At 40.7% G+C, this 26,257-nt stretch overlaps 2 protein-coding genes across 3 annotated transcripts in view; both read right to left on the reverse strand.

Annotated features, from left to right (window-relative positions):
* The window catches only part of tnika (TRAF2 and NCK interacting kinase a), a 64,486-nt gene extending 53,548 nt beyond the window's left edge, over nt 1–10,938 (reverse strand). The window contains exon 1 of one of the 2 annotated variants that reach the window (XM_088002365.1): nt 10,033–10,938. In XM_088002365.1, coding sequence (XP_087858491.1) covers nt 10,033–10,089 — 57 coding nt within the window. In that variant the 5' untranslated portion in view covers nt 10,090–10,938. The remainder of the gene's footprint in view (nt 1–10,032) is intronic. The other variant, XM_088002364.1, reaches the window with a different exon arrangement.
* A 3,790-nt stretch (nt 10,939–14,728) lies between these two features.
* The window catches only part of pld1a (phospholipase D1a), a 36,418-nt gene continuing 24,889 nt past the window's right edge, over nt 14,729–26,257 (reverse strand). Inside the window, exons 14-26 of the mRNA XM_014978448.2 lie at nt 25,910–26,095; nt 24,993–25,206; nt 24,637–24,765; nt 24,322–24,440; nt 23,808–23,921; nt 22,606–22,716; nt 21,100–21,188; nt 20,810–20,923; nt 20,619–20,668; nt 20,389–20,523; nt 18,068–18,221; nt 16,874–16,991; nt 14,729–16,647 (exon numbers count right to left, since the gene is read on the reverse strand). Coding sequence (XP_014833934.2) covers nt 16,423–16,647; nt 16,874–16,991; nt 18,068–18,221; nt 20,389–20,523; nt 20,619–20,668; nt 20,810–20,923; nt 21,100–21,188; nt 22,606–22,716; nt 23,808–23,921; nt 24,322–24,440; nt 24,637–24,765; nt 24,993–25,206; nt 25,910–26,095 — 1,758 coding nt within the window. The 3' untranslated portion in view covers nt 14,729–16,422. The remainder of the gene's footprint in view (nt 16,648–16,873; nt 16,992–18,067; nt 18,222–20,388; nt 20,524–20,618; nt 20,669–20,809; nt 20,924–21,099; nt 21,189–22,605; nt 22,717–23,807; nt 23,922–24,321; nt 24,441–24,636; nt 24,766–24,992; nt 25,207–25,909; nt 26,096–26,257) is intronic.

A 26,257-nucleotide genomic window follows, 5' to 3' on the forward strand; every position in this document is an offset into this window, starting at 1 on the left:
ACCGTCCACCCAAAGGCTTTGGACTTCCAGACCCCTAAGTCTTTGGTAAAACCATGAACGGAGCACTGTGGACATTGTTTTTATTTCAAGAAAGTGTGGGGATATTATTGTCCTCAATATTGGTCGTTTATGCAAAGATATCAAATCTAACAGAAAAAACCTGTAAGGTACAAACTATGTTCAGAAAGCATAGATATATAAACACATTGGATGGGGACTGAAACAGGCAGGTTTTCTGCTTGAATACCCATTCGGGAGCTGAAAGATACCATCTTTTTCAGATCACTGAATGTCAGTCATAAGAACTGACAGCATGCAAACCTGAATGCTCTTCGGTGTTGAAGTGGTTTCAGAGTGAAGAAATACTGGAAATCACTTTGCATCAGAGAGGTGTTAACTTAATTAAATCTGATATGTATAAGCAGCTACTTTACAGGAAGTTGGATTTTTTTGCCTGTTCATTCAGGCACTCGCAACAGCTGGAGAACATTTTGTCAAATTGGTAACGACGTGAACCTAACCTGGAGCGGGTAACCTTTTAAGCTTCAATACTTCTGTCTATACTGAAACTAGCTGGATTCAGAAATGTTTTGGGCTTCAAAAGAGCTAAAGTGTCGCAGAGACAGCTTAGCAACAACAGGTGTGATCAGCTGCCCCAGTGTCGCTCATTCGATACCTAATTACTCACCCACAGCTAATATTTGGATTACTATCAGGACTTCCCTCACTATAAGCTAACAAAAGCTACAGCTGGCTAAACCTTAATGAAAGCTAGCACACGCACCCTCTAGCATGCGTGTTTTTAGTGAAGTGGTGAACCAGTAAGAAATAACCTCCTCTCTCTGCTCCATCTAAAGTAACTCTGATCCATCTCAACTTGCTGAGATCCGTCTCCGGGCACTCAGCTGTGTAGTCCTGTCTCGTTTTGTGAATTTTGTTCAGAGACGGTTGTGTATGCAGGCTTTGTTGATGCTTTTTTTTTTTTCTTTTTTTTTTTTTTTTTTTTACTCCAGGACAAACTCCATTTGAAAGCATTAACAGTGACAGAACTGAGGATGTTTCACTGGAGGCAAAAGCGAGAGGCTTCAGTCACCCATACAAATCACACGATTGTTTACAACTGCATTTTGAATAAATGCAAAACCGAATAGAGGATATTGCATAACACTCTCCGGAACAACTCTTGCCCGGTTAAAAGCTTCTTTTTTTTATGTTATCACATGCCTCTTTCTTATTCAGCAAGTTTTTTCATCATCCTGCTCCATTTTTTTTTTTTTATACTTCACATTCATGGCTTGTCTGCTGGCATCACAAGCCGCTCTCTGTTTGCTTCCACAAAGAGGAAACTGTAGAATTATGGCCAGAGGGAGGGTGGAAATTGTATTTTCAAACAACGTTTTGAATGCTAAAGGAAAACCTATATACACAGCAGGTTGAAGATGTTTGCCTGTTTTATCCTTTTTAAGCAGATCATCTCTGGGCTTTTACTCTGTCCCCCTCCATCTCCCCACATCTTCCTCCCTCTCTGCATGTTTGTCTCTGTGGCTCTCGGCAGGCCTGTCAAACCTGTCAGCCGTTTCTGAACGAGGAGTCTTGTGCATTTTTCCCCTCTCTTCTTCCTTTTCCTGTTCTTTTACCCAACCAACCCCCACACCTCTGCCTTGTTGTTGTGCGCTGTGAACGCCAACCCCTATGCACTTTTCCTCACATGCACACATTGACAAACTCATTCTCTCACTCTCTGTCTCAAGCACATCCTCTCGCCGTCTCGCTCGTTCACACTCTCAGAAGCAGGAACCTGCGCACACATTCACGCAGTGTGCAAAAAAAAAAAAAAAAACACTCCTACATAAAGCGGACCGGGGGGGAGTGGGGGGGAGCATGGGGGCTATCGTGCGAGCGTCCTGACGAGAAAGAGTGGGCACGAAACGTAAAAAGCCGGTCAAGGAGCGCTGGCAGAAATCAAGCTTCTGCAATCTGTTCGTCTTGCCATGAGGGCTTCATCTGACACAGGTTGACTACGTTTCGCTCCCCTCACTTCCTTCGCCTCTCTGCGAGTGTGCGTGTGTGTTTGAATCAAGTCTCAGAGCGGCATGCACACTTTTTGACAGGAATTCCCTGCAGACTTCAGGTGCACTTTGCTTTGCTTTGCCGGCGATACACACACACACACGCACGCACGCACACACACACACACAGAAACAGTTGGACCGGGTCAGAATAAAACAAACAAAAGGAAAGAATATTGCCTAGAGTATGCTGTAAATGTGTGTGTGTGTGTATTGACATTGACACATAATGCATACCTACAGGTTCTCTCCTGAATGCACAGAATGAGAAACAATGTACTATTGCTGCTCTACTTCATACATGTCCTCGGGCCGGCTGGAGAAAATATAGCACAGTACCATTCATAATTTATAGGCCACTTGCAAAATGAGCTCTCAGCACGTGCCAGCCTTAGTTAGTGTGTGTGTGTGTGTGTGTGTGTGTGCGCACGCAACTTATTTAAAGTTGCCTATGGCTGCAACAATTACACCCCCTTCCTCTTTCTTTTTCTTTTTTTTTCCTCATGTATTTGCTTCCCTGCCGATTGTCTGCGAGGGTCACATGACTGCCACATGAACCGAGTCGATCTGATGAATCATAGTGAGTGTCAAAACAGGCTGCTGAAGACCAGTTAGACGTTACATCTACAGTTGCTTGTAAATAAGGGAGGAAAGAGTCATCCAGCTGACACCTGATTTTGTTCCAGTGGTAAACCAAAACTCACCAAACCCAGTGGACTGGAACTTCCCCCATTTTGATAATAAGCCTTGGTTGCAACATTCAATACTTGAGCCCGGTTAATCATTCATGACTAATATTCCCGTAATAAACAACACATTTTATTACACAGATGTCACAGGTTCTTGACTAACTTATTAAAAGAAAACCACAAATAGTGCTTCTTTTTAGCTACATTTCAACAGAAGGGTTCTTAAGAAAGGCAATTTATTGCAAATGTAAGGATTTCTAGAGCATGCTAGTTGGTGATCAGCTGATCAGAAACAAAAATCCAATCTTTTTTTTTTTACATAAGCCTTTCTTGGTTGAACAGACAAGAAGAAGAAAACTCAACTTTAATATCAGGGATGTGTTCAAATGACGTGAGAGAAGACCCAGATATGAAGAAGGTTCATTAGCAGAAAAGTGAGGCTGTTTTTATGCGAAGTGGCACGTTGGGATCAACTTCAGCAAAACAGAAAACAGGAAGCTGAAGGTGTAGCTCTGTTTCGCCTGGTCCTGTTGCGGATTGTGCTGTGTATGGAAATGCTGGCATTATTTTTGAAAATCTCACTGTTGGGATCATGTGAAATAGTTAGAAACACATGAAGGGAACCATACTAATCGAGCTAATCGCCAATACAAGACCCTATTGCTGCAAGGTTATGGTTATTTCTATGCGAGATATTAGTAAAATCTGGGGTTAGCTGCAGAGCTGTGGAACACAGACTGCTAACTCTCAGGCACATGGATGCAACCTCTAGTCCTAATAATGATTTTAAAATGTTACACAAAAGCAACACATACACTTTTCTTCTTTTAAATGCATTTTTTTTTTAAAGCCTAACACAGTATCTCTGATTTTAAAAGGTACAGGTAAGGCTTTGAAGGGGGACACTACATTTGTGAGTAATACAAAATAATAAAATATCTCCTAGTTGCCACAATCTCTGACCTGGACGTCTGTCCTGTCAGTGTGAGACTTTGAGAAACCTTTTTAATCAGCTCTTTTGTGAGTTGAGCATTCTGTTAAAATGTGTAACGTCAAACTAAAACCAACGTGAGACAAGTGAGCACATTCCTCAAGGTAAAAAAAAAAAAACAGCAACGGTGCAAAACTGCAGGGACGGACACCGACAGACACAACACTCACCAACCACCTGCTTACACTGAGAAAGTTCCCCTTCACCGTATGAGGGTAACACTACTGGACCGTCATGTAGCTACAGACATAAATATTGACAAAATAAACTTTGAGTCTTGTAAGCAGTGAAAAAAACTGCTTCTTTTTCCCCCCAGGATGTTTTGTACTTGAGTTGAATTTGAAGGCTGAACTCTTTATACTGCCTGGTTATCTGACATCCAGAAAAATGTCAGCTGGCAATAAACTACAACCCTCATCACCAAGGCACGTAGTAGTAAAAACTTCTTGAGAACTAATAAACATAATGACACAGAGCTTTCATTAAAAGAAAGTGAGGCCGTTTTTCATGCGACGTGGTACGCATAAAAACGGCGTGCCGTACTTGGCCCTATTGCCAAATGTCCACAGCGATACTTGTGATACTTTACATCTACCTGGCATATTTCGGGGGATGATGGTTCTCAGCCATGATAGAAATCGCACTTGCGTACTACGAAACTGCTATCTGGAACTCTTGCACAGACATTATTCATTTTATTCAGTTTTTCCCCTTAGCATCAGCTAATTGGACACAGCTGACCCTCGCCCCAATCATCACCCTCCAAATGTATTGATGCTCCTTTGTCAGATTCTCCTGTTTTCCTGCAATCTTAGCTCCATTTTTGCTTCCTGTTGAAGTCTTCCCTGTCTGTCCTTCTTGCCTGTTTTTGTAAGTTTTGCCATTAGATAACTTCTAAACTCATTGCATCTCCCTCCTGCCTGTGTTTGGGTCCATTACTACAACCGCACCACTGAATGTTTTTTTTTTTTTTTTTTTTAAATCCTATGCCATCGCAGTTTTAAAACTGCAGCTGAGCTGGCAAGATGTAAACAAAATGTCCTCTAAGAAGCAGAATGTAGGCTACCAGAATAGATAGCCCAAATAATGTGTATTAAAAATAACTGATGCACATTCATTGGGCTATTAATGTATATTAATAGTATTACATTTGGCTATATGCATATATGTTATTGTGCTATTATTAGCACAAAAACTATAGTTGTTTGTCTTTTTTTTTCCATACCAGCCTACCTATAGCACTGTATGTGTTTCTGCTTTAGAGTTGCACGGGAAGTACAGTCCATGTCTACAGAAAACAACACATTTCAGAAATTGGGGCGGATTGAATTAGAGACCCTAAGAGGATGGTAGAGTCGTGCTGGGGGCGGGTATGCCTCATAAAACCACTTCCACTTGACAAGAAGATGTACTTGTAGCCTAATTCCCTTTACTCCCTACCCAGACATGTACTTTACATTACCAGGAGTCGGCTCTTGAGCACGGATTTACAGCAGGCCGAGGACAACTCATGATCCAGAATTGTTGTTTTTTCTTTTTCCTACACAACCCATAGGCTGTTCACGCCTTGCCATCCGTCGCAGCCAACTTGTCATCTCACACCTTCCTCCCTCTGCCATCCATTCGTCCCTCTCATCCTTCATCCTTTCTTCCTAACCTTTGACTCTCTCCTTCAACCGTTTCCATGCATCGTTTTTGCGCGACTCCCCGCTGCACCGCGTTATTTAACGGCGCTCTTTACAGACTGGCCTTTGGAGCATGTTGTTGGTTAATGACGGTTTGAATTCATTTTAAAACCACAACGCGCGGCCGTTTGTGGACGTTTTGTTAAAGCAGAAATCATACTTTCCATGCACAAGCAAAACATGTCCAACGACACATTTTAAAACATTTTATACTCGCAGAGAGCACAATGCAACTCCATCACAGACTTGAGAGAGGAAGAGAAAAATAAAAAATAGGTCAGCTAGAAGCAGGCAGGCACCGTGGGAGGGAGGGTGGGATTTCTCAGCGACAAACTGCCATACAGTATATAGACTATTCATGAATAAGATCTGTGTAAGCCTTGGGCTCTGCTGTGGCCCTGTTACTATGGCGTCTGTGGTTAGGGGCTGAGGAATGTGGCCTTACTGGGCAACAAAGAGAGGCAAGAGAGAGGCTCTGAAGAGGGACTGCTTTAGTCACTGGTCACATCAACACCTTTGGTCTGAGACCAGACTCTACCATTCTCTTTCTCTGCTCTTAAAGAAACGGATGAATCATTTCTTTATGCGTCCGTCCTTCCCTCGACGTCGTTTCCCAAAATACACTAAAGATCTGTTATCATTGTTGTATAAACCTTCCAGACCACTCGGGTCTGGAACCGGAACCAAACACAGAGAAGCGGCATTCAGCTTCTGTGCACCACAAATCTGGAACAAACTTCCAGAAGACAGCAAAAACAGATGAAACCCTGGAGCGTCTCTAAACTCGCCCTGTTTAGGGTCGCCTTTGATTAGTAGAAAACGGGATATTGGTCAACATGTTTGATGTGTATTGATGATTTTTATGGTAATATTTGACAAAATGTGATGTTTATTGCTCGTTTCACACTTAAAGCACCTTAAACTGTCTTGTTGCACTTTCAATTCGTTTGAATTGAAAGTGCCTTTCAAAAGTCTCCACGCATCTAACCTTTTACAGTTTTCTCACACTACACCCGCAAACCTTAGTGTGCATAAATGGGATGTAATCTACTAAACCAACTCATGTCTTATGCGGCTTTCGATTTCAAAAAATATATATATTTGAATAATTGCTTTTAAAATCACCTAACCAGTAACTTAAGGCAATTGACTTTTGTGAAAAAAAAGTAGAGTCTGCCATCTCACTCTTCCCTCATCCTAACCTGCTTTTGCTTTCATCTCAGATCTCTCACCTGAATCCCTGCACAGCAGATTACTCCACCGCTAGTTTCTGTGCACGTGTCGGTGTGTGTGTGTGTGTGTGTGTGTGTGTGTGTTGTGAACTTCCTGCTGGTGTACCATCTGTTGCTCCCGTCAGCTGACTGGATGAGCCACTGCTTTGGACATCTCTGACCTAACCACGCTTGTGTCCTAATAAATAAAAACTACTGTCTGTAAAAAAATATATATAAATAAATAATAATAATAATAATGATTAAAAAAAAAAAGGTTGAAACATGTCTCAACCTTGTGGCCTTTGGTTGTCATTGTGAGTCACGCCACCTGAATCTATAACAGGTGCTGCTGGGGCTTTATGTGAGACAGCAGCAAACGTCGAAGAGACAGAGAGAGAGAGAGAGAGAGAGAGAGAGAGAGAGAGAGAGAGAGCTGACGAAGCTCATGGACAAAAGAAAAAATAATGCAGAGGATGCAAAACATAAAAAACCACTTCTCTCTACCAGGTTCTGCCTCTTTGAATCTTCCTGTGCGTTTGTGTGAGTGATGGTCGAGCAGACCTGCTCACAGCTCAACGCTCCACCATCAGCACCACGACCAGAGTAACAATCACAAATCCAGAACGCTCCCACCCCCCTCTGCGTCAGACACAGCTGACCTACTTCCCGTCTAGTCGGCGCAGCGGTTGACTCTGCACTCGTCTTGGTCTCTGTCTGTATTGTCATCTGCTACTGAGGAGATCCTGGGCATGTTCTGGCATGTTGAGTTGTAATCGGAAATGCCTTTCCTTGTTGACCTAAGATTTGTTCACATGAGAAACATTTCCGCACAACTAGCAGAACAGGTGTTTGGGACAAATTGGCCAGCCAGTCCAAAAACAAGTACAACATTAAAAAAAAACAAAAAAAACAGAGGGTTCTCCGTTTAATCCAATGTGTGTAAAATTACTACCTAAAACTGTGTTAAGCAAAGAAGGGGGTTTCTTTATTTTTTTTTACAGGTAGCCATTTTGACACAAAGAAACAGTGGACTGATCAGATTTGACCAAATTTGAAACACTAAGATGAGGGAATTACATTGCACATCACCTGTAAGGTCAATGGGTTGCAGTATTGACTTTAGCCTTACAAGAGAACAAGTTAGTTCCTTAAAATAAACGTAATGTTTTCACCCGCTAATTACCTACCACAAGCTAGTGGTGGCTAAGTTCAAGTTTCACACTTTGACCAAAGAATGTGTCAAGTCGACACAGACACGATAACAAGATAGTTTAAGTTGTAAGTTACGATTTCCTGAAATTAGTTTTCAGCAGTGTTGTTTATTTTAGATAGATTGATTCAGCTTTGAAATATTGACCAAAGAAACACTCAAGAGATTTTATTTTACACATTATACAGTTATTCAAGTTAAAATTGTTTTTCAATAAAAGTTTTTTAATCTTGAGTCATTACAGATTTTTATTTTTTTATCTGATCATCTATAATACAAAACAAACATAAAACTAAAACAACAAAAAAATCAGCTCAACTATTCTTTGTCTGGAAAGCAAGACTTTGGATCACTCTTTGGTAGAATATCCCTGCTGCTTGTGCTGCATCTCTTCCACACTTTTTCCTTCCACTCAACTTTTCATGAATTGTGAAATGCCAGCTTATTTAGGCACTGGCCTTTCGTTGGATGCCCCACTTGTGGAGGGAGTCAATGACTCTGGAGAGCTTTCAAGTTCTGAGAACTCAACTTAAAATTAATATACTGTACTATTTTTTTATCCAGGACTTGATTAGCAAAATAATCCATATAGTTTGCCTTTATAACTCAGGCCTTGATATATTTGATTGTTTTAACAACCACATAAATAAACACCGGCGCAGAGGGAACACTTAAGTCACACTCCGTTTGTCCTGCAGAGCTTTGCACTCACTTGTCATGCAGAAGCATTGCAAAGCATGTCTAGAAGATAATACATTCCCCCAATGAAGTCTTGTGGACAATTTGTAGTTTTTGCATAATCTTGCAAAATGATCGTCTCCATGTTGCAGTTTGTGCATGTGTGTCCTTGGAGCTTGCCCCAGACCTACCAAGTGAGCTCGCATTATGGCTTTAAAACACAGGCGTCAAACTCCAGCCCTTAAGGGCCGCTGCCCTGCAACTTTTAGATGTGCCTCTGCTGCACCACACCTGAATAGAGCAATTAGGTCATTAGCAAGGCTCTGGAGAACTGATCTCCACAAGGAGGAGGTAATTAAGCCAATTCATTCCAGTATTTTGTACCTGTAGCACATTTAAAACCTGCAGGACAAGTGGCACCTTGAGGACTGGAGTTTGACACCCCTGTTTTAAAAGAATGAGACATGCATGCAGTGAGACCCGGTGCGTGGACACTTCCCCAACATTTTTATTTTTGTTGACCGGCTCGGGAAGAGAGGTGAAGCGGCTGATAGATTATTGCGAAAGCTACTAACATCAAGCCCAACTGAGGCTGACTGAAATAAAAATAGGAGCAGAACTACTAGCAAAAGGGGAACAACAGAGTGCAGGTGCAAGAACTCATCCGCTCTTCTGAAATAATAAAGACACAGGAGGAGGCAGGTACTTACAGCATTTCCAATAATGGCATAAAAATGGCCATACAGGCGCAATTGAGCGCATGGGAAACCAGGTTACTGCATGCAGACTCTGCAACTGCTCTGTGAGAGAAGGCGGTAGAGAGATGTGGTTTTGTTTCTCAGAGCTCCTATTTGCAGCCTCCTTTTTCTTTTGCTACCGACACATTAGATAAGTGCAAAAAAAACTTCCAAAAACGGAATCCTTTTACATCACACAAATGCACAGCTTTCACTAAGAGGTTATAGTAACCACAGGCAGGCTGGAGGAGCACCCTCACAAAAAACACTAAAAATCTACATTTAAAAAAATGCAACTGGGGCAAAACTAGATGCATTTTTATAAAATACATTTAAAAAAAAAAACTTGATGAGAATCAGCAGGGAGTGGTAGAAATGGTTTATATTTATCGAAAACATTTAGGCTGGTGGACCTATAATGCACAAAATCCAGGTCAGCAAAAATCACAGCTCCTCAATCCCACATCATGTTTGTCCTGTAACGACGAGATGTTAAACCAGGTGTCATGTGTGTTAAGTCTATTTATAAAAATCATCTTTAATATGTGAGGTTTGTGGCAAAGCAATGCCTATAACCTCCCCCCAATACACACACACATACACACGCACGCAAACACACACACATATCCGCCTCAAGCAGCCCTTTGCTCTGCTCTGCTGCCGGCTGCTATCATTGAGGCTGCACGGTCAGGTGCAAGAAATGAAAGAGCCATTTCTCAGATGTTTCCACACAAGAGAATTTTGCGGATGTCGTCTCACCTTCAAAGCCGACAGGTCGATTTCAAACTGGCTCTGAGCTGGAGAGTCACACGCCATGATGGAGAACAACAAAAAGAAGCCACTCTTAGTTTGCCAAATATCCGAGAACGGCCTCTGCTGTCACGACCGAGCGTGTGGTCCTCCTCTCTGGGCTCCCCTCCTCTCTACGGTGAGCTCTCTCTTGCTGGACCAAGAGAATAACGCTGGTTGCCTCTCGCTCTGCCCAGCCGTGCTTTGGTTCGGGAGCGCACGGCTAAAGCGCAAAGGCGCGGAATACGGAGGGCGAGAACAGCTCCATGTCCGCCGGGATGTAAAGAAGTACACTGAGTAAGGTGAAGCGCTGCGGAGGATGGATCGCTTCTGTTGGTGCTGCTGCTGCTGTGACAGCCAGGCGGTATGCAAGGGTAGACGGGAGGAGAGCGCACTGCCTCCTCGGGAAACCACGCCTGTCACCGGGCGGGGTTTGGTTTTGCTCAGGCTGTAAGCGCTCTCAAACTTTTGTTTTTTCCCCCTAATCTTTTCCTCCAAGCTTTCTGTCTAATAACATTTCCTCTTTTTTTTTTTTTTTAAATTCGTGATCAATGTGTCGCGTTGTCTCCAGTGGCGGCTCTCACATGAATAGCGTCCGGGCCATATGGAAAGCCATAAGGGTCAAAAATATTCTCTCTAGTTACTACTAGGATTTTATGCAAAAACCATGTATTAATTCTGTAAAATAAAAATGAATGAAACTCCGTAAGGCTTGAATTCCGCAAAAAGAAAAGAGAAAAGATTTCCAACCTTCAAATTAAACAATCTAAAATTCACCAATCTATACTGATTTAGTTTAATGTTTGTATTAAAAAGCAAAAGCAACATTATTGTCATGTCTTTCTACCCTGCTATATAATGAAACACATATGAACTATCAATCCGAATTCTCACACTATTCCCTTTTTTAACAAAAGGACATATTTCTCCATTCTTTAGGTTGATTGTTTTCTATGTTGTTGATCAGGGGCAAAATGTCTATAGTCAGCCACAAGAAAAAAAAAAACAAGGTCGCTTTTTGAAAACTGGCTATTTAGCCAAGTATAATGATAGTAGAAATCAGAAATGGGTAAAAAAAATCAGCTTCGTGTAAAAGTCACTGAATTGTCCTAGTTTCTATGAAATTAAAATAAGATGTGGTTAATAAAAGAGGAATCCTTTGTGCTGTATTTTTCTTCTTAAAATTTTTTTCATCTTAATGATTTGTTAATTTGTCAATGAAAATGTTGCCCTCAAAAAAAGTAAACAAGTGTTGCAATTTTTTTTCTAAGAATCACAGCAAATAACCCTCTAAGAATTTAGATTTTGTGGATCTTGTTACTATTACATTATCTTTGTTTGCTGTCATTGAAACTCCATATAATCAACTGACCCAAGATAAGAAAAAGTTAGATAGTTTTAGCTTATTTTTCTTCAGTGTTTAAAATACATCCTACAAGTGTCCAAGGCTACACACCAACCTTACATTACAACGTTACAACGTTGCAAAATTTAGTTAGAAATCAGATGCTGTGGTCCTGAAGAGCCAAAGTAGGCATGTGATTTGATCCCTCTTAATCAGCGACTGGTTAAAGTGTTTCGGCAACTTCTGTGAGTTGTTTTCCTCCTGAAAGAATCTGACGTGCCCCGTTTCCAAAGTTCACCTGGTGAATGGATGTGGAACGCATGTCCTCTGTGATCATCCTAACTGGAACACCTGGTTAAAACGTGTTTTCTTAAAACTCACACTTTTCCTTTCACTCGTGCTCTTGGAATGGCCTCTGAGAACAATATCAATTGAAAGGGTTTATGTTTTAATGGGTTCTTTTTGGTACTTTTACGACTTCTTAGATAAGTCTTCAACGTGTCCTTAGATAAATTATACTGGACTCCAGCCACTCTAGTGTTCTTTGTTTGGGGATAAGTGACACTCCCTGTAGTTCACTGGAATCCCAAAGCCTTAGAAATGACTTTGTAATCCTTTCCATTGTTATTAATGTCAATAAATTTGACACCTTTCTTGAATTTCTTTAGTACATGTTGCTTTTTTAAAAAATCCTCCGGCCTACTTAATGTTGTGAAACAGTTTCCATTTCAGTGATTCCTTGATTCCACACCTCTTGGCCTCCGGTGGCCAGTGTGGGTAATTACAGATAATTCATGATTTAAGAAGAAGACGATTACTTTTTCATAGTTTGCTTGATGAAGTGAAACATTTATGCATGGTTTAAGAGAAAAAAAACTGAAGAAATGTGTATGGAGTCAAATACTTTATCCCAGAACTGTGTTTATTTAGAGAACCTTGCCTACTTGGATACTTAACCTGGCATTTATTTGTGCATGGCATTGAACCAGTGAAACTGACTAATGAGTTAGACAAGGTCAAGATAATTCTTCTAGAGCTTTAATTCATTTCTGAAAGATATGTTAAGAAAGAAATCAACAGCAGGAAGATTACGAGCCACAATCTACCAGTACTTTCTTTAAATTTAGGTGCTGGTTGTGGCTAATAAAAATAATCAACACTTATCAGTCCTACGTCACTCAGCACTTCATCACATCAAAACCAGCGAATGACAACACCACGCAAAGGAAACAGGTCAACAGTTAAATTTGCAATTTTAAGAATTCATAATTTTCCTCCTCCGGGAGAAGGAAGCTTAGTTTAATTTTCCGGGGTGGAAACCACCTTCAGACATTTTTCCATTCCTGCTTCACTTCTCTTTAGTCACATTTCCTTTTCCAGCTTTTGACTGATGTCTCACTTTGTTCTCCAAAGGTGGAAAGTTAAGACGGCAAAACCGAAAATTTCTAGAATTTTTAAAAAAAAATTTTTTATTTCATGAGATGGAAATAAGTTTTGTAGAAATTCAGTTTCTTATTTCTTGGAAAGGAAAAAGAGCCTGTCGTGCCAGTGTCAGTATGCGATGAAACATTAGGTACCAAGCCCTGAAATTGGTTCAGTTCAGGTTTTTCTACTTCCAAGTCCTGAATTTCTGCTGCTTTCCTGGACTTAAAAGGTTTTGTTTATTGTTTTATTTTTTTTATTTTATTTGTACTTAAATACTTTCATTACAGTAAAAAATGTGCAACTGAATTTTGTTTACTTTATTTATAAATAAAAAAGATATTCAGTGGTTTCCATGAGTACTTACACGCTTTAATGTTTTTCACATTGTGTCACACTGCAACCATAAACTTTTATTAATTGGATTCTACATGATAGCCCAACAGAAAGTATTTCATTGCTGTAAAGCAGAAAGAAAGAAATTCAGGTTCTCAAAACTTTTTCTATTACAAATCTGAAAGGTGCGGCGTACTTACTCACCTCTTTTTTTTTCTCCCACGCCCTTAAAGCAATTCAGCGCAACTTGATACAGTGAATAAAACAAACACAGGACAGTCATACATTACTTACCTGTTTCAATGAAAAATTGTAAAGACAAGGTAAATATGTGCTTCTCGTTTCACCTTGCACAGCTTGATTTTCACTCATGGGTGGCTGTTGTGATGCATTTTGATTTTTCTATGCACCGAAAGCTTTAAGCACATTTTAAATGCGAGGTAAGCATGACCTCTTAAAGGGCGGGCTATAATGTACTTTTCAGACACATAGTGCCATTTGATAACAAAATAATTATGTCACCTTCAGTTGTTATGAAAATGCTGTATCAAAAACAAATTAGGAGAAATCTGGCGTCGCATCACAGCCACATCAGACACCTTGAAATTGGGCCTCTGTCTCTTTAAGAAGCTGCTACTCGTTTCACTTCAGCACATCGTCCCAGCGGTCCTTCTTAATGTCATCCAATGCTGTTTGTAATCATCCTCAGGAGCATTGTAGTTCATATGATAAGCTCAGTAGAACTTGAAAAAATAAATGGAGGTTGAGGAAAATGTAGCAAGTGGAACTGTGTAGGTTACGCTATGCTGCTGCCATGGTTACAGGGCTATTATCCAGGATGACTAGTTTATCACGAATAGGTGAAGATCTAACCTCACCTGAGTGCATGCAGGCTTTGTTCTGATTCCTGTCCTGACTTGAGAGTCACCAGGAGTTCAGTTGAAATGACTGCACTACACATCGGCAGCAGAATCTCTTTTTTGTTTTTTGTTTTTCGTCAGTCTTCCAGACCAACAGAAGCAACCCTTTTCTTTTTCTCTCATCCATCTCATAAAAAAACAAACAGTGACTCACTAAGAAAAGAAAGTCTTTAAAGATTTGGAGTTGAGGAAGAACTCAGAAACCGTCATTGTTCTGGAGAAGAAAGCTGAGCTCAAACAAAGCCGGTGGGCAAAGTGTCAGGATTTCATCTGGAATTCCACAGAACTCCAGTCCACCCTACAAATTACTCACCGATTCATTACTGACGTGTTGGCTTTTGGATTCCTGCTTATAGCCATAAGCATAGCAACTTCGCACAAGTAGAACAAAAATTTAATTAAAACAATAAAAAGTGTTTTTCCTTTGGGGAACTGCTAATCTGCCAATTCATCATCTCTTTCAAACTTTTTAATGAAACCCCTACAGCAGTGCTGTGGAGTTTCCACACAAACTCTTCAAACATCTGAGAAAAACCATAAACCGGATCAAACATCAAAATGCTTAAAATGACATTTTTGTTGTGAACACAATCACAATTAAAAAAAAGTCTATGCTGGGCACACAGATCGAGACGTTACGACGTTTACTTTTTGCGGGTCGAAAGAAGCCAGACTTTAATGTGTCACAATGCGTTAAATTAAAAACCAAAAATTAGAACGACTTCAGATTGTACAGACAAGAGAACAAGGAGTTAGACAGCTGCACGACAGTACAGTTAAGTTACAAATAAACAACCGTTATAACCACGATATTCACTAAAAATAAAGTGTTAAATGCTTCACAATTCATAAATAATGCACTGACAAATACAGAAACTCAAAAACATACATTTCTGAGCAGATTCTCCTAAAATAACACCGCTTGGTCCCGACTGAGTGCTTATTCACAAGAGTCCATAAGATGTTTTCTCACCCTGCTGCTTTCAGGCCAGGCTGGATGATTCAAAAGCCGGGTGTGGCAAAAACAACATTAAGATACGCAGTCCCAAATAAAATGGGTCATCTAGCGTTTTTTTCTTTCTTTTTTTTTCCATTCGTTTCAACTGACAACTCTGTCAGTCTCTCATTTCTCCCGCTCCTCCGAGAATCTTCAGTCAAACGGTTCCTACATTTAGAATAAGCTGCAGCTCTGCACCTCAGGAAGCTGCGCTCCGGTTTTCACATTCGGGGGGGAAAGATAGCGATCGAACAAGGCGGAATGTAATGGATATATTTCGACGGCGGACACGTAAGCTCACGTGCGCGCGCGTCGACGAAACGAGCGTGTCATAAATCAGACAATCTGGAGAAGCCGGTTCCGTGTGCACGCTATTTGGGATCAGGAATTCTGAGATTTTTTACATGACGGTTTTGTTTCAGCTAAAACTGCCTTAAAAGTTGGATTTGAAACAGATTTGAACTTTAATTTAGACTCAGACAAACTAAGCGAAACAACCTAATAAAATATCACAGCTGTTGGGTTTGCAGTCTGTATTTTAAGAAGCTAGCACCACCAGCTGGACAAAAGGGGGAAAAAAATGATTTGCTCAAATGTGCAGGATGATTGTCTGTTACATCCCATCTTTGATTTCATTATTCCAAATTTTTGAATTGAAAAAAATAAATAAATAAATAAAACAAAGATACGCAACCCCGGATACAAATCTGTCCCGACAAACGTCTCTGAGACGTTCAGAACGGCCTTGTGGTCCGTAGATGCAGGAACGGCAGACGTGCGCGCCCGACACGATTTGTTGGGCAGCAAATCCTTCATCGACGTCGAGGGAGAACAGGAAGCATATTCTGGATTTCCGACTTAAAAACCCCACGCCTCAATAGTTTAGGAAGTCAGGTTAAAAAGGAGCGCAGAGGTCAAAAAAACAGCAATTATAGCACTAACATCTCACAAACTCGGTGAATTACGTGCATTGTTGTCAACAGAGAGGTGAGCGTCTCTATGGCGCCGCCAAACTGTTTTCACGATGGACCCTGTGAAATATCTGCTGTGAGCAGTTCAAAGTCCCAGCATCTCAAACTGCCAACAATTTCCCTCACTTTGAAAAGATCCTGTTATGATTATAGTCCCATTTGTTGCTCATACTGCACATCCAACAAGGTTCAGCTGACTTGCGGTCCATTTACATAGTTTAGTGTTTTCAGGTATCCACAGGTTTGAAAGGTTCCAGGTTCCTGGGGGTCAAATGAAGCTAAAAAGACTCCTGGAAATCTGACTCTCGTGTCTGGATGAGGGATGAGCACAGATCCTGTGGCTCAGGTCCAGTACTGGTCGTCGTCCCCTTATGTCCAGATCTCGGTCGGGACCATGGCTTCTTTCGATCCGACTGAGGGCATCAGGTTATGCTCGGACAAGAAATCCAGGGGAAACTGGACCAAAAAGCCCCGGATTTTGCGCAGCTCCTCCTGAGCGCGAGCTTTCTCGGTCTGAGCCAAACCCGGCTTGGACTGGAACTGCTCCAGCTCCGACATGTTCCTCACCAGGGACGAGGGAAGGCAGCGGAAGACCTGCAACGAAACGAAGAGAAGACAAATCAGTTTCACCTCTCTCTGGTTCTTGGGGCTCTTTTTTCACCATGTCCAGAACTTTGTCCGAATGTGAAAAATGATAGAGATTTGTTTCTAAACGCCTATCTAAGGTGAAAACCAAAACTTTAAAGTTTGCAGAGTTTTTTTGTTTTTTTTTCTCAAACAGATGAAGCTGTCAAGAAGCAGGATCTTATCTTTGCTCTACCTTCTCATAGATGGTAGCGTTCCGGCCAGCCGTGGTCATCCACACCTCCTTGTAGAAACGATCGCTGACGGGGTCGGAGAGGTCGATGCTCGTGTCTGTGTGGCCTCCCAGGATTGTCCTGCTCAGGAGGAGATAACAGTAAACACACATAAAGGAAATATGTTGGGTTTTTTTATATATGTATATATATAATTTACTAGTTACTCGGTGATCTCAATAACAACCCTATTGATAATCACAAAAACATAAATTACAGACGCTGGGGGCACATTGGCAGCTGTCGACAGCACAGATTATACACAAAATTTGATTTTTGAGGCATTTGAAAAACTATAATTATTAGCTCGACGACCTCCTGCATTCGCACGAGCACCAGAAAACATCATCAGCTCAGAGCTGCTGTTCTGTTTGTACAGTTAAAGCAAATCGTGTGCGCAAATATCAGTAATGAGCGAAAAACGTTAGTGTTCTCTGGCGCATACCTGCCTGGTAGCTCTCTGGGAAATCTGCTAAAAATGATCCGGCGCATTAAACACAGAGAAGAGAACAAAGAAAAGCAGAATAAAAAATGTCTTCGTGCCGGTCTTTTCAGAGACGGATTAAGGTGATCTTCTAGGTCCTCGGGTGGATTTAAGCCGATAATGAATGACATGATCTGTAAATTGTTGTCTTATTTGGTATTCATACACATGCTAAAACTCCTCCTTCGTTCCCTCCCTTCCTCCTTACAGGTGTAAAATTTTCACAGAAATTCTTCGAAATAGCAGGCAAGTTGGGTCACGCCTCGTTTTTTTTTTTTGTTTTTTTTTCTAGGAGGGAATGATGCAACAGAAAGGATATTTTGAAGTTGATGTTAGTCGGCGTGGTTCATCTAAATACTTAACCGCCTAAGGTTTTCCCACTAAATGATATTTTTCTTCATACGTGTGTAAGACACAAGAACAGGCACGGAACATTTCGGAAATCGTTAATTTAGCTTTTTTTATTTATTGTTATTAGTAGTCAAAGTTTTGTAGCTATTTTGATTTGTAAACCCTTCCTCTCTTTTGAACAGATGCTGCTTCTAAAATTCCAAAAGGAAATCCTCTAAATATCACTGTGATTGTATGAACATGAAATGTAAATGACCTAATGGCGTTTTTTTTTTGTTTGTTTTTTTCCTTTCTAACACAGGTGTCTATTTTCAACGAGCACCTGAAACATTCAAGGCGCAGCTCGAGTGCGTAGGGTCCAGCTTGATACTCCTGCCCGTCCATCACCGAGGACACTTTCTCAGAGTCCTCAACAATCACTGCCACCTCACTGTCACGCTTTCCCAGCATGCTCCGGTCATTGATGTTCGCAGAGCCTACAAAGAAAGAACAAAGAAAAAGGCTTAAAGTAACTCAATTCGAAGTATTCAATTATATTTTTAAAACCCTTCTGGGGTCATCTTAATGTGGTCATTGAGGAATAGATTTTGGATTTGATATGCATGGTTACTCTCACAGTGCAAAATGATCTCTACCGAAACCTCCATGCCACTAATTTAAATAAAGAAGTACTGGTGGTGGCGGCACAGAAACCTCCTACATTAATTTATATAAAAATATCAGATTTTTCGGCCTTTAAAAGGATTAAAACTTAAAGATCTTGCACGTCGGTCATACTGCACGTTTTTTTAAAGCGGAAAAGAAAACACTTCTCTGAAAGAAAGACTTTTGAGACAACTCAAAATGGAACATGAAATTCCTTGCGCTATGTAACGAGTCATAACGCCCCTCTGTCAATCCGTCACAGTAGTTTTATTAAAAAAAACAAAAAACAAACAAAAACATGTCTGACAGGTATTTGTCAAGAGATATGCAGGTTTCTCTTGGTACGCCTTCTGGTGAGCAGTTTCGCGTGAAACATGTTCGAACTCTGCGGAATAAAAACAGTTGAAGAAGCTGGTGAAGAAGCTTTGCCCTCCAATGTGTCCCTGGTTTATAAAAAAAAAAAACCCAGCCGAACCTGAGGGAAATGACAACACGGTTTGTGCCATGCCTACAACGGATGACCAAGACCACCAAGACCAGTGCCGCTGATGCCTTTCTTGAACCCAAAGTTTCTTGTTTAAGTAATTTCTGTTGTTTTTCTCAAATGAAAATTGCACCAACGCAATTTTATCTGCTGCAGCAGGACGTCGCTGTTTGACTCAGAGAGTGAAACAAACGGGGTCTCAGGTACGTTGCACTCCTTCCGTCCGACATGTGCAGCATTAGTTGAAAGTATGATTCATGTCTAAGAGGCCGTTTGGGAAAACTATCTGCAGCATGACTTGTAGAGCTTGAGCGGTGTGACAGACTGTTCCCTATAAACACTATTTCGACAGCTACATCTGAAAACGTGGACCGACTGCTCACATGCAGACTTTACAGGGCGTCCTTTGTGTTGTGTGCACCGTCTCATCCTTCACTGGGAACTTTGCGCTGTGTCCTCACCTGCCCTTCTGTTCACTTTTTATTCATTTGTTTTTCACAATTTTCTGAACTTTAAAACTTTAAAATGACTAGGCATATTTTCAGACGAGCACAAACGCAACTAGAACAGGAAAAACGGTACAAGCAGTGACCACATATGAGAGATGAGTTAAAGAAAGTCACAGCCATAGCTTGCTGTGCATTATCGTCGTTAAATGAATTAAGAACTGCTGTCATTTTAAATTCTATTCAAACAGCTAAGAGGAAACTCAAGGAAAGAAAGACTTAAAAACTTGGATTTGTGTGCAAACTTCTTGTCTTTTTTTTTTTTTTTTTTTTTTTTTAAACTTTGTTTAGACAGAAATCAAGAGTCGGTTAACATGGTTTCTTCCAGCTGAAACCAAACCAGGGTAATTGTTGCAGTTTTGTGGGAAAAAAAATCCATGTTAAGAGAAGTTTTATCTTGACAGTTTCTTTAATTCTGCTTTGATTGTAAAAATAAAAAAAATGAAAAAAATTATTTATGCCCTTTACTTAATTTAGAAAACCTAAATTAAGTGAAATCTAATGCAATAATATTGTGAAAACGTGTCCAAAATAGCTTCATAGGGTGCTTGACTTGAAACTGAAAAAAATATATTCTAAACTTACTGAGATCTCAGGTGGCGTTGAGGTGGCCTCGATCAAGTGTGAAAGGAATTAACGTAAAGTGAGGAAAAGCAACTACAATAAACTTTACAAATACTTAACGGCTGACCTCAAGGCAAACAAACAACAACAAAAAAAGATTTATTTTAGAAGTTGTGAAGTTGCCTCAACATGTAGACCTGATGTCATGTGCTTTCTTCACCAGCAGATGGCATACTAGAGCTGTGCAACTTTGATCACATCTTCCCGCAGTGTTGCTTTGCACATTAGTTTGGTCTGCACGTGGTGAAATGGAGCCAGAGATTGAGCTTTCTCACACTTTCTTAGTGGGGAAAAAAAAAAAAAAGTTGATGTCTTCAAATAGCAGCTGATGAGAACGGCACCGGAAGGAAGAGCGACAGAAGGCGAAAGTGGAGACAGACTAACCAATGATGACCGTGTTGTCGTCAGCGATGAGCATCTTGCTGTGGACGTAGATGAGCTCCGTGACGAGGCGCCCCTCCAGCTCGGCGTGAGTCCGCAGACCGGCGAAGGAGATGTAGTTCATCCACTGGTCGTCCACTGGGGGACAGAAAAGGGCGAGACGAGGTTAGAAAACAGGCACTTCTCACTTTTCAACATAACATATCAAGATATCGCAGTAGTACTTCACTTACTCTCCTTCTTCAACTGGGAGATGATGGAGTATTCTCCTCTTATCATTGTTCTAAGTAAAGACAAAACAAACAGCATTGCTCAAATACGTCCAGAAATAAGACCAAGAATGTAACGCTACTTTTTCATTTTCCTTCCTCTTTTTATTTTAAGTACCTCCATTAATTCTATTAATGGATGTTTGGCTGTATACCTGTAGTTAAAGTGCATCACAGCCTGGATGGCATTCCCTCCACCTGTAGTGATGTCACCCTCGAAGCCCGGAAGCAGAGGAGTGACCACGTACACGCGGTACTTCTTACCCTCTCTGAAAAGCAAGCAATCAGTTGCGACCATTTGTTGGATGCACGCTAAGAAGCTCGTGTCGGTTTGTAGTTACAAAAACTAAGGAAATGTGAAAAAGAGATATTTGCAAGATAAAAGCCCTCTTTTTTTTTTTTTTAGCATTGCTTCAACTTGCTGCACAACAGAAAAGGGAAGTACTTGTGTGCCCTGATGATCCTTTCGATGATGGCGTCTCCGATCTTGTTGTAGACCGTTCTGTTGTCTGCACAGCTGATGAAAAACTGATTCTGTGGTTGGAAAATTAAAAACAAAACGATGAGACGTGTATCATCTCAACTTAATTCCATAAATGATTTCACTGCGCAAAGATACAAAACACTCCCAGTTACTTCTAACCGAAGCCACCAGATTACTGACAAAGCTGAACCCTAGAGAGCTTTAGCGTCTCTAATTTTACTAAAAGTATAAATTAGGCAAACTCTTTAATGGCGCATCGTCTTTTTCAGTTACAATAACATAAAACTGTGTTGGAAAGTTCGAGAACAGGTTTTGTCACGTCTAATCCTGACAAGCACATTCAAGTGATCTAAAAATGATCACCATCTGATGCCTTGACTTTTATTTATTTTGGTCCAATCGATTAAAAAAAGCCGCCCATCTTCTCAAATAATCTGGGTTATCTAAAAATCTGGAACACCTTTTTCCCAGGTGTTCCAGCAGAAAGAACCCAAGCATTCATGGGTTCTTTCTGGCTTCCTCCCACAGACTCAAAACATTGCTGTCAGGTTAATTGATGTCTCCTTATTTAAGAGTGTCTTCATGCATTGTTTGCCCTGTGTTGCCCAGTGATGGACTGGTGACCTGTATAGAGCCTTTCTCTTAGTGGTAGGCGTCACCACATCCCACGACACTGCGAGGATAAGTGCGTATAGACGATGGAGGGATGGATGATGTGAAATGTTTTGTGTAAAAATTAAGATTTTTGAGCTTTGCTCGCTTTTTTTTTTTGTTTTTATAAACACAGTGCTATAATTCTGAAAACAAATATACATGGTATCAATGAGATGTCAAACTGGAGGCAAGAAATTCTGATTGGGGAAAGGCAACGTGTAATACTGGGTCAAGCAGCTTAAAACATAATGGTTTGCTTGTCATTTCTGAATCTTATATTCTGAGCCACAGGGACTGCCACCATCATGCACTAGTACAAGACTTGGCATTCTTTATGTGTTGTTTTTGTAATGTGGAAATGACTTTGTTGCACTCCTCTTCTTGTCCACTGACTGGCGAAAGTTAATACCAGGTCCTACATGATCTAGATGTTGGAATTTATAAAGAAAATGTGTACATAAAAAAAAAAAAAAACAGATGCATGGATGGATTTGTAAGGTTACGAATACAGTTTTAAAAATTGTTTTAGATTTTGACATGTCGATTAAACAGTGTGCATGGTCTGCCTGCTAAAATGCTAAAGTTTTAATTTTTTGTGGTAGGAAGCGAGAACAGTCAGACCAAAACCCACACAAGCAAAGAGAGAACATGCAAGACCCACACAAAAAGGCGTTCGCAAGCGAGATTTGATCTGTGATGCAACAGAAGTGACTCACAAGAATTCCTTCTTCTTCATTCCCTAATTTGTGCTAATCCTTTTAATCAGATAAAAATAAACACAAATCTCCTTTAACAGCCTCGGTGATGCTTTACCTCTATGTAGATGTAGTGCTTGCTCTTGGCGATGACCTGGATGTAGGCATTATGAATGGACTCCTCGTAATATTTAATGCCTGCTGACCAATCCGCTGATGACCGCAACACCTTGCACAAAAAAAAGAAAAAAAAAGAAATGGAGAAAGTTATTTAAAAAGCACTTTTCATAAAAGATGACGCAACCTGAAGGAATTTCAAAGTGAATGGTTGTGTGCAGAGCTTCTTGTACTGCAGAGTAAACTAATTAGACGGGTAACATAGCTAATGTGGTTATAATATGCCAGACAGAAAATAATTCTCATAAGCTATCGAGGAGACTGAGGGTGTTGTTTGTGAGCATAAAGTTTCCCACTTAATGTTACCTATAATAACTAGCTACAGCACCTGCTTTTTTAATCTCAGTGTCTGAGCCAAATGAAGAACAAATTATTTTTCAGTATTTTTAATTCCCTTCCAAAAGGCAAAGTGGTAACGTTAGCTTGAAGCGACTTTTTTAATGTACTGCAGTCAAACCCTCATAATTTTGACTTATTAGTTGACCACAGACTGATTAGGTGGAGCTTATTCCATTTACTGCTTTTATGCTTTGCACAATCGCTGCACTGATAAAATCCCATTCGTGGCGATAAAAGTGTTTGCTGACAGGGAGTGCTGACAGTTGTGTCTGTTAGAGCTGCTACGTTTGTCAGAGCCTGACTGGAAATGAGATGCTATAGAAACCTGTAGTAATAAAATCCTGCAAAGTGACTAAACCGCGAAGCCGGTTTAGTCACTTTTTTTTACTGGTGGTAAAAAAAATAATCAAATATCTCAAGTGAAAAGGATGAATGCAACAAGCTTTTTGCAGCTCTTTTACATAAACTGATAGGACTTTAAAAACACAGTTTTAGCAAGAGTTAACAGATTTATGATGTGATCTTTATACATATTTATACAGTTTTTTTTTTGTTTTTTTTCAGCTTGAACTTTGTGAACAGAAGTATAGCACTTGTTGCATTACGTAACTTTCTTGGAGCACAGGGATACGTCTCTCTGCTTCCAGCAGCCATTGAAGAGGTGGGCAAATGTTTGATAGTGGGAGTTTATCTCGCATGTTTTCTCTTTGAATCCTCCACCGTACTGGTGGAAACATTTCGCAATACGTCCCTAAAATGCATTCCGTTTCTTTTAAATATTAGCGCCAGGTCGCGTTCCCTCACCTGTACTTTAGCGTTAACACACCCAGGAACTTGGTACTTGAGCTCGTCGGCAGAGGAGTGAGACTTTGGCAGGAGGAAAGGGTAAGAGAGAGAGCGGTACTTTGGCTTCATGATCTGCAGGAGGAAAAAGTAGGAGAAATTAAGCAAAAGAAAAAAATAGAGTAAATTTAACATAAGGAATTAAAGCTGGAAATGTTTTAAGGCCTTAAAATAGAAGGGAAAAAAAAAATAAAAAAGTCAAAAGCCACAGAAATTACAAGCACTGAGATGAGGGCATTTTTTCCACACTGTTCCAGTAAAACATTTCCGAATTAGCAAATTTTTTCCCTGCATTTTTCTTTTCCTAACCCATAAACACCTTCTCTTACTAAAAGCCCGAATAAGCTTAAAAAAAAAAAACCAACAACCACAAAGTTGAAACCTATTTTATCCATAGACTGATCTTTACATATAGTATTTCCCTCATTCTTTGTGTTTGCTTATTTTAAGGCGTGGCATATGGAAATCATTATACTTTGGTAAAGTTCCACCGCTGGATAAAGTGCCTGGCCACATCCCGGGCGCCTCGCCCATGGACCACCGAGGCGATGTCATGCCAAGGCATTCTGGGAGTGGTGTACCTGTCGATAAAGTCTGTACAGCGTGGAAAAACATGGGGGTGGGGGGAGGGAATAAATAAAAAAAAAACATAATGTCAAATCTCTTTTAAGATAAGTGCACTTTATGTTACTTAATCGCAACGTACTGGTACAAATATTGGAACTTCTATCTAAAGTAATAATAACGAAAACGGTTGAGGTATAGAAATGTGTGTATTTGTGTACCAGACCATCAAAAGGTTTCTCCAGCTGGATCCAGTCCTTGTAAACAAAGTTGCAGTAGTCTTTTCCGTGCCAGAAGCGGGTGTTTCCCTGCAACTCACCAACACCCGTTTTCAAGCTTTTGACAGAACCACTTTCTACAAATATGCACATGTGGGGGAAAAAAAAACAAAACAACAAAAAAAAAAAAACATATATTATCTCAGTAAAAAGTGCTGATTCACACATTCCTAACAACACCTTCATCGAAAACAAACAGAAACCGCATGCGGCTCTCGTTCTCTCACACAGCAATGCGAGATGTGGAATTAGAACATCATTGTGTGTCGAAGCGAAAGCAAAACAAGAGTGTTGACTTTCACACCTGCGCTGTCCACGCTGCTGACGCTGTCCACATGCTGCAGAGTGTGCTTTTGCAGGTGTCTGTACAGGCTGAACCGGACCATCCTGCTGCGCCCAACGCCCTTCAGCTTGGGCAACTCGGCTGCGTCGGGAGTCGGAGTCCCGCGCCCGTTGCTCTGCGGGACGTCGTGAACGGCAGACACACCCTTATCGGAGGAGGGAGGGCTGGCGCTGGCCTGCAAACAAGTACAAGATTAAGATAAAAAAAAATAAAAAAAATCAAACGTCCGACTCTTTGACATTCCCCAGATAAAACTGTTTAGAGATTAAGTTCTCCAGTGAGCATTGCGGCTCTCGTAGTCGTACTGATAAATACAGCCGTGCTAGGCACCACAGCGCCACGCGGTCGGAAATCTAAACACTGGATCAGGCTAGAACCCTCGTGTGTTTTGGCAAGTCTGCAACAATGAAGATTTAGTATGCTTGATCACCTCACTTTATCTTGGAAAAACCTGGAAGCTTTTCGTTAAAAAAAAAATAGTAAAAATGTTCTTTTGCTGCAGAAGAGAGACTGTGTGACCAACTGCTGAGAAGAACGGGGAAGCCCGTTCGGCTAATGGTTAGTTAGCCTTAGCAAACCTTTTTCCTGCTAATGTTTGTTGCATGGACAGATGTGGGTAGTGACTAGTTACATTTTGCATTTACTTGTGTGACATTTTGGAAACAAGGAACATTTAGGAGTATTTTTACTTCACCATGCGGTTTTTTTTTTCTTGAGTAACATAATGATGTATTAGTCTGCACTTCACATTGTCTGTCTGGTCAAATACAGCTACTATTATCTGTCTTTTAACATTTTCAACCTCTATCTGAAACAAAAGAAGAACATTGGCAGCATGTAAATCAAAACAAAACTCATCGGGTATTTAATAGGCAGACCTGCTCGAGAGCCACAGAGCGCGTCACGCTGCCCACATCTGTCAGCCGATGCTCTTTGTCGTCCCATCGTCCATAAGCCAAGTCGATGCCGCCCACAAAAGCCACCGATTGGTCAATAACCACAATCTTCTCATGATGGGCCCACAGGTACACGGACGAAGAGACGTGGTCTGGATGCCGCATAACCTGGGACACAGACAGACACTTGTCGCTATTCTGGATCGAGACAACTGGGCATCAAGAACAATGTGTACGATTTTAGTTTACGCCGCATTGGATTTCTTCACGTGATCAGCTTGAAAATATATATATATATATTTTTTTTTTTTGCTGTTCGACAAAACGGGA

Source organism: Poecilia mexicana, unplaced genomic scaffold (assembly GCF_051168715.1).
Source record: "Poecilia mexicana isolate PSO_F unplaced genomic scaffold, ASM5116871v1 scaffold_22, whole genome shotgun sequence".
NCBI lineage: Eukaryota > Metazoa > Chordata > Actinopteri > Cyprinodontiformes > Poeciliidae > Poecilia > Poecilia mexicana.